Below are 13,235 nucleotides of genomic sequence, written 5' to 3' on the forward strand. Positions count from 1 at the left end.
GCTTCATAGTTAGAAAATCTGTGCAAACTTGTTAAACAGCCGTGAACAGATCCTCATGCACCTGCATGTAAACACTCAGGCCTAAGGCAGACTTGTGCTGTGTGCTGTGCCACCCAGTGGATCTTCAGAGTATTGCGCCTTCGGATTTTTTTTTGTTGTTTTTTTTGTTTTTTTTATCAATTTTTAACCTAACACCAGGGGTGTCCAAAGGGCCGGTATCCTGCACGTCTCAGTTCTTTTCCTGGTTCAACACTCTTGAATCAAACGATGGCTCATTTGCAAGTACCTCTGTCGAACTTTGACCTGCTGAGGAGGAAGTTGGACCATTTGAATCAACTGTGTTGGAGCTAAAACTCACTGGACACCCCTGCTGTTGCATCGTGTGTGTGCTTTCGCTTTAGAAACAACACAGCTGACATCTTTTGAAGAAGTTCTTTATTATATAACTCAGCTGGGGCATCCAAGCCTACAATAAACCCCAATGAGTGGCATTAGTACACTGCTCACGTTGGTGTATGTTTTATTGTTTTTCCTATAGAGTCATCAGTTTAATACTTACATTTTCTAAATACTATTACATTTTAATGTTTCTGAAGATGCACAGATCAGGCTTTTTTCCTCTGCTGACACTGATAAACTGGGGTTCTTTGAAGATTGAGCTGCCACTGATCATTATGGCTTAGGACAAAAGTACGCCAAAAAGGTTCTGTGTGTCTTTTTGTTTTGTTTTTTTGTTGTTGTTGTTTTCTATTTCGGTGGTAGGACTTTGTATTTTAGCAGAAAATGAAGGAATTATATTATCCTTCATGAAAGCAGATGACCAAACTGCTATCTAGTTTTAACTAACTCAAAAAACACATGCTATTGGTTGATGTGTAGCTATACCTGGAGTGGAGCGAGTTCTTAGTTTTAATTAATTTTCATGCATGCATGGGAAAAAAAACCAAAAAAAAAAAAAAACCTTTTCAGTATTTGACCTGCCAATCACAGATTAGCCCCAATAAATACAAAAGTAGGTCATTAATTGGTGCATCTCCAACTATTCTCCGTTTTACGATTGCGCACTTGTGTGGAATCAGTCTTTTCTCAGTCTGTCTCATCACCCGTCCGTCTCTCTGCTTCACCTTTCTTATTTCAGTCCTGTTTTGTGTCAGTCAGGGTGCATACCTGTCTGTCCAACAACCCATTGTTTTTTTATGATTCTTTTGTCTCGACTTTTCTTCCTGTCAGGACTGCTTCTCATCAGCGCGTCGACACTTTTGTCTGCCCGAGTTCCAAACTCCTCTTGTCTTTTATTTTTGTTTTTTTTTTGTTCCTTTATTGTCTTAGAAGCCTCTCTGGTGTTCTGTATTGGTTCGGGAGGCCCGGCTGGCGCGGTTTACTGTAAAGTGCTCAGCTGATTGGAGGGGACAGTTTTCCAATGGCGCCGCGCTGCCTCTAATATTCTGTTTGTCGTCGGGCGCGGGGCTGATTTATCACGCCTCCTCTGTTGCTGACATTCGGATTCACTTTGATTGGCGGTCGGACAGAATGACACCTGGCGCGACAAAGCCCCGCCAGCATTTCTACGTCTTTTCCACATTTGCTTAGTTTCGCAATGGTTACAGTTGCATCAAAATGATTTAAAATATCACCCGAAAGTTATTTTTTTATCTTAATGTGAACTTGGGCTGTATTTTTTGATTGCTAAGCTCAAATGGGCTAGTGTTGGAATCTGTCTCCATGTTTGGATTGAATTTACTTCTTTTGCAAGGTTCCTTGAATCTTCATGTGTTGTAGCGCTACAAAAATGAACTGAATCAAATTAAATGAATTGAATTCAAAAAGTAAAAGTCATATCTTAAATACGCTCACTACACAAATTGATACATTGAACATGTTTATTTTTGTTGAATTTGAGGATGATTATGGTTTTCAACTAATGAAAACATCACAATATTGTATCAGACCAAAGAAAAAACACATTTTTTGTCAAAGATGCGATTGCAAATGCAGCAGAGCAGGAGCGTTCTCAGCCTGTTGCTGTGCTGATGTTCAGGAAGTTCAGGTTTCTCCATACTGCTATTCAACTTGTCTTTATTTTGGTCTCTCCTCTCTTTCCTGGCAGTAGAAAACATTTTAACCAATTTGCTTGACTTGACTTCACTCTTTGATAACTAGGGTGAAACATAATGTATTTGATTGACTTGAAGTTTGTATGATTGGATCAAATTGACATTTTTCTTTGTAAAGGGCCTCGAGATGACGTGTTGTTAATTGGGCTGCAAGATTAGGACATCTTGCGATGGTGGTAATATTGGTAAATATTGTGATATATGAACGATGATAAATGTGCGTTTTTCTTTTTCCTCTGTTTTTTAGCTGTTCTTCCGTCACCCTTTGACCTTTAACAACACTTCAGATATGTCGTCCAACAATTGGTGCATTTCAAGCAGTCCTTTGCGATATGAATATTGGACACAGTGGCATAAATAAATTTAACTGGATTGAATTCTCCTTCGATCCCTTACAGGATTTTAAACCACTTAGTGGTGTCTATGAAAATGTGCAAAGAATTCACCTCCTTCATGTAAACTTCTGCAAGCTTCTGGTAAAATCCTTCCTGGATATTTATCCAATCTTTTGTTTTTTTCCTGACATTATCTCTGGGTCTGGTGTGTTTCACCACAATTCTAACCCGTATCCTGCTTACTTTATTTTGAAACTCCCCAAAACTCTTGAAGCAAACTTTACTTCACATCTCACTCAAGCCTGCTGTTATCCTTTTTACTTGTGGAGCTTTTTCTGTCGCACGTTTTTCTATCGCTTAACCTTTGAATGGTAAACGGCCACATATGAGGCAGCCAGCTTCTTCGATGACCTTTTGTGGTTTAACAGCTTCGTGTGGAGGGAGTTGGTGACGGTCTAGATCAACTCTCACGTCCAGCAGTCTTTCCCATGAATCTGCGAGCTACACTTTTATTTATTTATTTTTTACTTGACTTACTTTGACAAATAATACTGTCAGTATTATTCAAGTTTGTTGAAAATGAGATTTTGTTAATAAATATCTCGGTTTAACCTCATGTTTAGAGATGGACGTCGAGCTGTTCCACCGTTTTCTAAGTGCTTTAGGTGCCTTATTGAGCAACAAAGGGAAACTGTCCTTTGACCTTGGAGCCTGACGATATTAGAGCCTCACTCTCCACCTATAGTCACTTACTGTGCCCAACCCAAGGCTTGATCTGGTCCTCCTTTACTTTAAATAACAAACCCTCCTCGCACACACACAAACTCGCACACATATCCCTCCTTAATAACTCTATAACTCACCTAAGCCTTAGATTTAATTGCTTATCTGTTTGTAAACACATTAACCCCTCTGCTGGATCTGTTTTGCTGCCATCCCGGGGGCCCGACAAGCTCCTCCGACTGCCGTGCCTTACATCCAATGAATAGTCCTTCTCTGAGCGGTAATAGGGAATCAGCATCGTAGCAGCAAGCATTGGCGGCGTGTAAGAGATAAATCAGATTGGGGGTCTTGCTTTGCCAGTTTATTGAATCTAAATTGCGTGCGCGCTTGGCCCCCGCCGGCCCTACACGGCCCATCCATCTCCCGACTGATAATGGAGCGGGCCCAATTCCACCTGGTGGGAGCATTATTACATTTCCCCTCTAACGAGACCCGGCTAATCCTGCCAAGGGAGGAGGACGGAAAAAGAGAATAGGAAAGAAGAAGAGAGAAAGAGGAGGAAAACGTTGGTGGAAGAGGCGAAGAAGGAAGCAAGAGAGGAGGGGGAGAGGAAAAAAAAAAAACGTCCATCCTGGCAGCCTGCCTCTGCCTCCCACTCTCCCTCTTTTCTTCTCATTCTCACTTTCCTTCTCCTATGTTGCTGCGCATAAAACATCTTCTAGCGCCACCAGAGCTACATGGCCCCTGGGCCCCTGAGCTGCAATTACACTCATAATCACAATGTGATTTCACTGACGCTCTCCGCCTCCTCCCCGCTGACGCCGTCCCCTCGTCTTTTTCTGCTCTCCACCCCTGCAGCCAAGACTGAACGAAGTCTAAATGAAGTGAAAGGCTTCTCCTCTCTCGCTAACACCCAGCCGTTTATTACCCGCTTTAATAAAAGTCCATCACAGAATTACCCTACAATGAACTGAAGCCACTCAGTTGCCGAGAAAATATACTTCCAATAAGCGGGCCTCTGCTCGCAGACTCAGACGGGTTGCAGATGTTGATTATTTTCATATGCTTTTTCTTTTTGTTATTTTTTTTTTTTGGTGCTGTTACAGCTGTAGCGTTAACAGGCTTTTCATGATGGTGCAGCAAAGTATGTTGCCTTCATGTTTTTAAAGCAGAGCTCCTTATTGATGTAATTAAATCACATCCCGGGCTCGGCGCTCAGCCTTACTTTCATTGTTTTGAGGGGGCAGGAGCCCCCGTGAGGCAGTGCACTGATGAGAGATGGATAAACAGTTTGATTTGCTGCTATTGCCCCCAGGCATGGTGTACCGGAGAGATGAGCAAGAGAAGGGAAGGGAAGGGAAGAGAAAAGCAAAAAAAAAAAAACAGAAGCAGGGAAGCAAGAACAGGATAAGAGAACCTGTTGGAGGAGGGATGAAGGGATAGAAGGTGGAGGATAAACATGCGGAGAAAAAAAGGCGACAAATAGTTCCTGTTGTTTGTGTACAAATTTGTGTGCATGCAGGCAATGTTTTTGTTTCCTCCTTCTTCTCTGTTATTTTTTGCTTGTTTGCCTGTTTCCCTCGCTGTCTTAGCTCTTCCTTCATCCTGCATGGCCCGTATCTATCTGTCTGTCTCCTCAAACCCAACCCCCCGTCCCCCCCCCACACACACACACACACCCCACTCCGCTCTGTCTCTTACCTGCCTCCTGGTAGCCCCGAGCAAGGCGTGAACCAAACAACGAGAAGTTCATTCGCACACACACATAGACGTGTCTGTGCATACAAACAAGAAGCGGTTGCAAAGATATGCAGGATTTTTTACAAACTGCGATGGTTTTGCCGCATTTCTTCAAGCCTAGTTTTTTGGATTGTGACTTTTTTGGGGGGGAGGTGGGGGCAAGTTTTGAATGTTCAACCCAGAACTGTTATTCCCTGCAGAACCTTTTATATTTCCCCAGCAGTTAGCTGTGACCAAAATGGCGTCCAAAACCAAACTTTTCACCTCAACTCACGCTCAGAGGGTCTCTCCTCCTCTTGCGAGGTTGTTGCTGGTTCAGTGACTCAGTATAAGCTACACAAACTATACAAGCTTATACTGAGTCACTCTAGATCTTAGTAATGATCTTTAAATCAATTTAACCAAACAAGTTTGCTCACCAGTGGCTGCTTTCGATATGGGCAGTTGCCCTGGGCGGCTTTAGAGAGGGGGTGCACAAGCATCAGATTAAAATGTCCCTGGTTGCTTCTAAAAATAGATTATTAGAGTACTTTGCATATATTGTGTGGGACTGATACCCATTTTGTTCCACTTCAGAATTTGGATGTTTTCCTGCATTTTGATTGGTTAGGGGGTGATTAAAATAGGGGGCTCGTCCAGCATGCTGCGTATGCAAAAACTGTTCATGCCGTTTACCTTTGGACCATTTTTCAAACTTAAAAATGGATATCTCGTCAAGATGTGATTGATTTGATTTGTATTTTGGAACATAAACACTGTAAACCATGTTAACTTTACCAGTTTTGATTTCTCAAACGTGGTTTTGACGAGAAAACAACTCCTTATCACTTCTTATTAAATGTATTCAAACATTATTTTATTAAGGCATTTGAATGTAACCACTTTAAAGCACTGAAATTCAGCAAGAGTTAAGGAATGTTTAAATGTTGTGTCTGCAAACAAAATGCCAACTATTCCTGTGAGATCATTTCAAATGACCAGAAAACATAAATAGTGGAAAAGCAGATGACTGAAATGAAAATGTTTCCAACCTCAGTGATCATTTCTACAGAGCTGTATTTGTCTGTTTTTCAGTAGTTGACTTATGTCCTCAAATCTGATATAGAATAGAAGTAGAAGCAGTTTTTGTTTACCTGCTAAGGGAAAATTCAGGTGTAACAGCAGCATCACACACAAAAAAAAAAAAAATCTTAAAGTGTTGAAAATAATATATAACAAACAAGATTAACAATAACAACGCTAATAGTAATAATAATAAAAATATACCGCACAAGACAATGACAGAAAATACTGTGCAGTTATTAAAAATAAAATCATTTGACCCTGGTTCAAGCAACGAAAGCATTGTGGGTAGAAAGACGGGAGCAAAAATCTTCACTGTTACCTGGAAAGGCTCCTGCACCTTAACATGAGCGCCCAATAATTCTCAGCGCTTTGCTCCCAAACACATTCGCCCCTCTCTGCTCAGAGGAGGCGGAGGAGCGTTCAGTCATCCGTGTAGAGTCATTGTTGGCAAAGATGCGGAACCTCCAGACTTAACCAGCCGTGTCAGCCCTGTGACGGCTTCTTTGTCTCCACCAATTACCGAACAAAAGCGGGCCGTTCAGCCCGTCGGCCTCCTGCGTCTGGACGTTTTCGTGTACGGCCATTTGTACTTGTAGCACAAACTCTTTTAACGATCAGAACATACGTGTGCACAGGCATGATGAGTGGTGCAATAAACCCCATTTGGACACCCACAGCTGTGCCCGATAACAAACAAGGCTGCAAGCGCTCGCAAACACTTACACCCACACTCCTATTGTATTAACCAAAACAGTGCTGCGGTCTCATTCTCTTCCTCTCCCTTCGCTCTCGTCATCTCGTTCGCCTCGGTTCCTCTCCCCTGTTTTTCCCTCTTCTTTTCAAAGTTTAAACTCATTAAGTGTAATGATATTGGAGACTCAATTTTACATAGCTCACTCATCAACCAAGTGAGATAGCAATAAAGGCGAATGGCTCCACCGAGGCCCTAACACTGCAAAATAAATGATGCGCCGCAACGGAAATGTAATTAATTTAGAGGCAGTATTGATAGTCCTGCCATACACGGCATTATATTTTTTAATGCGGCTTAACATCTTGATTATTCGGGGGGGAAAATTGTGTGTGGTGGTGGTGGTGGTGGTGGGGGGTAGCAGGGACGACGCGGTTCGTGATGAGACCACGCTTAAGATGCCCTGACGAGTGTTTGTTCCCGCTGCCTCACTTTCTTTTAAGCTTTTCATTATACCAAAACGATAAACACCTCTTAGGAGGAAACGCTGACTTTGCGCAGGTATAAATGAAAAGCCGGGAAGGGTACCATCTCGCAGCGAGATTATGTTTATGCAATGATAAATCCTCATGCCTTACAAGGGGGATTTTTTTTCTTCTTCAGGAAAACATAAGTTTTGCAAATATAAAAGCTAAATATTGTTTCCTTTCTTGAGTTATCTGTAAAGAATTGATTTAAGAAAGAGGCAAATTTACTGTGAATTTTAGCACAGCTGTGCACTCATTATAGTGTATCAGTAAGCTCCATCGTATTGGGGTCACAAGATCGAGACAAAACAAGATTTTAGCAATATTTTATGGAAAACTGATAGTATCAACGATCGTAAGTTTGACTGGACCTACGAAGGAGGAGCATTAGAGGAGTCACGGTGGACACCAGCAAGGAGACATTTAAAATGTTTTACACCTATACAAATTATTAGCACTAGTGATCCAAACCCTGCTTTTATGCACCTGGTTGTGTTATTACACACAGGGCTCAATGATAAGGCTGAAAAACATATTGTTTTGTCAAGAGATAAGTTAATGAGCTTAGACTTGACTGGCTCGCTTAAGAATAGTCTCTCATTCAGCACTGCATGCACATCAGGCAGTTCAGCTTGTTTCTACAGTAAAAAAACAAAAAAAACAAGCCTGTGCCAGCTGCTACGTCCTGACATCTGAACCCTGAACAGATATGAGATCAGGGTGGCTGATATAGTTTGAAAGAAATGCAGATTCCTCACTTTTTCTTTTCTTTTTTTTTCTTTTTACTGAAAAGACATTTTAAATGGGTTTTTAGTTTGTTTTTGGTGTTTCTGTGAACACGTGCATGATTGTGCAAATATGAGGCATATGGTTTGTTAGTGGAAACTGGCCCACAGAAAAAAGGTTTGAATCACCGGACTGAGTGATAAGTTGTAGTTTTTATATCTATCAAATTTTGAAGTGACTCCATCTACATATGTTATATTTTGAAGTAGAGAAGATGCGTTCATTTAAAAAACTGAAATACTTTCGTATTTTCGATCAGGTTGCCAGTATTTTCATAGTACTTACAAATCATTTGTATTTTAGCTGTCACTCTTTCTCAATTTCTTTTTTCTACCGAGTACACAAAATATTGCAACACTAAAAGTAGAGCAAGCTTCGTCAATGATTATGTTCCCTGCCAACTTCATACATTGGAGCAAGATGTCAAACTTAAAGGCTCACCTTCACTGCCAAGGTTCATAATATTAGCTTAGACTACTTCAGAAAACAAAGAAAATAGCATCGTGATGAGAAATCAAGGAAAATCTCATTTGTATCTGAATAATCAAGTCAACTTTTAGAATATTGACTTTGCTTTTAACTTTGTTTCCTGCTATTTGTCATTTCAGCTAAGACAGATGAAGTTCTGAAGGCCAAAGTAGCCAAAAGAGAAGAGGAGGCTCGAAAGAAGCTTGAAGAAGGTAAGTGTTCGTGCTGATGTGTAGAACTTGGAAACGTTGACTTATAAACTAACTTCAGCATCTAACATTGACACAAGAAATTTAAAGTTGGTAAATTTTGCAAAAGTAAAAATCTGTTGTTTACTTCATGACACTTGGTTACCAGTAAACACACTTGTCTCTTAGCAACAGATTAGCAACAATTATTGTTATTGTTCAAAAAACAAGATTTCCTCTCCTCTTTTGAAATACTACTTACCTTATACTACTTAACAAGAATCGTGCAGTTGGTGAATTTTTTAGAACAGTGAAAATGATTTATTTTTTGTCAGTGGTAAATATATTATAAAACACACATTTACCACAAAAGTAAAAATCTGATTTATACTTTGTGGTACATTCGTTACCAGGAAAAAAAACTCTCATCTCTTAACAACACATTAATTATTGTTTATAAAACATAAGCTCTTTTGAAATACTGCTTATCTGCTTAGTCACAAGAAATTTAAAGTTGGTAAATTTTGCAAAAGTAAAAATCAGATGTTTTCTTCGTGGCACTTGGTTACCAGAAAATGCGCTTGTCTCTTAGCAACAGATTAACAACAAATATTGTTATTGTTCAAAAAACATAAGATTTCCTCTGCTCTTTTGAAATACTACTTATTTTACAGACAAAATTCTATCTCTGTTTTCAGACACAAAACAGTGTCAGTAAGAATTTGTTTTGATTTGAATTTGGCTGTTTTTGCTAATTACATCGCCATGGTTACATGGTTGAAATGCCTGGCTTGGCAAGGCATTTCAATGCTCTCCTATGCATTGCTATGGCAGACCCCAATTACCTTAACACGCATGTTTTTGACTGAAGGAAAAAAACCCTGAAGAAATCATAGAAACTGTAGCTGCATATTAGCAGTGCTAACCACTCCTACACAGTGTCTGCTCACCGCTCTCTATAAAGATTAGTGGAAATAGATCTCCAATCAACCTAGCACTATCTTTTATTCCCTTTTTGTTTTTGTTTTTTTAACTGATCCTTGGTTGTTTCATTCTACTTGTTAATCTGTCAATAGCAAATCACTGGTTTCCTTTTAGTTGCTACATATAACTTAGCTCAAAAATAACAATATTAAACAATTAACTTATTTTAAAGTACTATTAGTTCAACAGTTGTAACTATTTCAAAACAGGGACAAAGTAGACAGCTGCAGTATTTTGCAATATTTTGGATCTGTTGTGTTTTCTCAAGGAAATTTAGCATTAGCTCTAACATCATTGTTAGCATAATAGGCTAGTTTTAGCAGGTCAATTTAGCAGTGAACCTGGACTACATTATGTGTAGTCCCACGGAATAATAAAAAACTTGTAAAGCAATTTCCAACAATACTTTTATTCTTGCTCTAAGCTTGAAAAGGTGTATTGGTGCAAGTCAGGTTTGTTTAAAGTGTGATGCCTTTCAAAAAGCCATAATTATAAACTGCAGATCGAATTAGCATCTGCTGTATGAGAGCTAAACATAATGTTAAATTGCCAACATGGAAATCAATGAAAAGTGGATTTAAATGTCTCATTCAGTCGCCACAAAACAACCGATGTCTGATACTGCTTTTACATTTCACCTCTACTTTGCGAACCTCAAATTCAGGGATGCTGATTACAGTCTGTAGTTTTTATTAGGACAGCTGTGATCTGCATGGAAATGCAGGCAGAAAGGAAGAAACGTGCTTAGCATTGCAGGTGATAAATTCAGTCGAGCTCCTTCACGACCAGCAGCATCGGTTATACACACACAGACACACACACACACACACACACACACACTGCCTCAAGATTATCTTGATGCACATTTAAATAAAGTCAAGAGTAATTTGCAGTGGATATACTAACAGTAATAAAAGTCCTCAGATAGAATAATGACCCAGGTCCCTTTACTGACCAGGACATGATATAAATGAGAATATCAAATGTGCCACAAGTGCCTACGTGCACGCCCGCACAGATATGTGTTGTACTGTAATTTGTCCTAGTTTGTGATTGTGTTGATGTTGCTGGATTTAACTTTGTCTCTCTTTGTGGCTTTTTGTGTGTGTGTGTGTGTGTGTGTGTGTGTGTGTGTGTGTGTGTGCGTGTGTGTGTGCGTGTGTTTCCTTGCACAATCGGTGACAGCATGACCTTTAAAGTTAGCTGACCTTTCAGCCAAATGAAAGCGCAGCTATAAGGAACTAATTAGCCCTGCACTTTCTTTTTCTTTTACTTATTTAAGGAATAACTTCTTCCCTTCTTCCCTTTTTTTGCCCTGTTTTGTTTCTGTCCAGTCTCGTTATGATTCACGTTAATGTAATTTGTTTTTCTTTGTCTCAGAGCTCCATCTCCTCTTTCTTCGTGAATAGTTTTAATACTTTCTCCCTTTTTTTTTGTCCAGCAAATTATCTACTAGTTTCATTTCTCCCTGTCAGTGATTTGTGCCTTTTTCAAGCTACATCCAACCTTTTCACTTTTCTTCACTTCACAGGGAGACATAGAATAAGTTGTGACTGTCTTTCTTTTTCTGTGTAGCCATTTATTAAGCAAAGTTCTTACAAAAAAACAATCGGCTGTGTGCCTCATAAGATTTTTTTTTTCTTCACGCGAAGGAAGTTTAGAAAAGCAATTTAAAGTGACCCTAATGGCCCTCTTTCTTTGCAAAAGAAGCAAGTGCTTCCATCACAAGTACCTCATCAGAACCATGCAGCTTCATCCTCTTCTGCCCTTCCTCCAAGCACACTAAAACTGAAGAGTTGGACCACTGCTGATGCTAAACAGCAGATCACCAGGGGTCTCCTCGCTCCCTGCAGGGCCTCTCAGAGGTCAGCACGACTGCAAAGTTTGCACTTGAACTGCTAAGTCAACTGAAATGAGAAATCCTTTTAAAGAGAACGGGAGGGGAGAAGTGAACGCTACCACCTACACTCCTTGTTCATAAATAGATCCGCATCCTAGACCGTCGGTGCATTTGAGTTAGTTTAGCCTTAATCGAAACCACTGAGATCTGATTCATGTGGATGCTATAATATGCAAGCTATTATTGTAGCAAACCGCGTACTGCTGAGCCCTGAGAGAAGAGAGGGGGGTGGTGGGGTGGAGGGGGTTTATCAGCCAGGTTTACTGGGAGGGAGGAAGAAGAGGATCAATAACTGGCCTCGTGGTCATCAGTTAACAAAGTATTTGCTGCTTTAAAGGAATGTTTGGCTCTCTGGTTAAGGGCAGCCAGATGATGCTAGTGGTTGAAATAGGAAGCGTAGGAAATGAAAGGGGGTCAGAATGAGCGAGGTGGAGGCTTCCTTTGTTAGTTTCATGCCTCGTTTAGGCTATTAAAGCTTAGAAATGCAGCTTGTTTGCCCAGGGGTCTTCAAGCTAACTTGGTGACCCAGCTATAATAAGATGGAAATCACTGCCAAAGTTACACAGCTGGTTTGTTTGGACTCTACTTTAACGGGGAACTTTATAAAAGCTCAGTTGTCACAATAAAAACCATTATTGTGTGATTAGTTTTCTAAAAATAACAATTTATCCTGTTTTATCTGAGGAGTACCTGCTGCTCTGCCCTGTTTTTTTGTTTTGTTTGTTTTCTAAGTTTACTTATTTAGTTGTTAATTAGCCCTTATTTTATTTGCAACTTGCTTATTTATTTATTATACTAATATGCCAACATAAAATAATTTATTTCCATTAATTAGTTGAAACCTCTGTAAAAGTATAGAATTTGATTTAGTTGTTTTCCAAGTATGGATAGGTATACAACACTATTGAGAGCAAGAAAATGTTTACGCCCCGTTCATTTATCTGAAACAGAAATCTATTTTTCTGGGAGAAAAAAAAAATATTTTAATATTGATGTGTGTTTAGATAATGACTTCTATTTTTAATTTGCCACACCACAACTTGAGTTTTCACACAACTCATTGAATATTTTAGTCTTTGAGTTACTAATAGTTAAACACCTATTCTAAAATAAAAAAAGAGAAGTTTCCACAAACTTTTTTTGTCATTTAAATACTTATAATTCTGGATTTTAAACTGCACCCAAACTTTTCGAACTGGTTAGGGCTTGGATGCTAATAGAAAAGATCAAAGTTCCCTTATTTTGAAATGTTGTGAAACAAAGACATTACTTATCATTTGAAGGATCTTTGGTTAATGTTGGATTTCCTGATCCAACATTAAATAGCATCGTAGTTTGTACAATACGCATGTTTCTCCAAATGCCCAAACAAAATGAAATGGCATTTTACTATGTTGCTAAATCTGAAGTCTTCTCGTTATGTAATCAAAAACATGGTGACAAATCTAGATAAGTGAATTTGGAGAAGTGTGGGACTTTTGAAATGGAAATGTTTGTGGAAACCTTTCTTGATTGTTGCAGTTTTATTATTTATAGGATCTGTTGTTATTTTGATCTTGATTCTTATACTCAAGCAATAACATTGCTTAAGACATACATACACAAACGGTGTTTCTTGAAGTGCTATTGCACTTAATCGAGAACCAGGGATCTACTTGGATCATTCTTTTTGAAAGTAAGTTATTCAACATGGCTGGACAATAATGAATGTTGT

The 13,235-nt window shown here is 39.4% G+C and overlaps 1 protein-coding gene across 4 annotated transcripts in view; it reads left to right on the top strand.

Annotated features, from left to right (window-relative positions):
* Positions 1 to 13,235, top strand: part of rsrc1 (arginine/serine-rich coiled-coil 1) — a 157,448-nt gene that overhangs the window by 118,159 nt on the left and 26,054 nt on the right. For all 4 annotated transcript variants that reach the window (XM_007549376.2, XM_007549377.2, XM_007549373.2 and 1 more), the window contains exon 7: positions 8,590 to 8,661. In XM_007549376.2, coding sequence (XP_007549438.1) covers positions 8,590 to 8,661 — 72 coding nt within the window. The remainder of the gene's footprint in view (positions 1 to 8,589; positions 8,662 to 13,235) is intronic.

The sequence above is a fragment of the Poecilia formosa genome, unplaced genomic scaffold (genome assembly GCF_000485575.1).
Source record: "Poecilia formosa unplaced genomic scaffold, Poecilia_formosa-5.1.2 Scaffold31, whole genome shotgun sequence".
NCBI lineage: Eukaryota > Metazoa > Chordata > Actinopteri > Cyprinodontiformes > Poeciliidae > Poecilia > Poecilia formosa.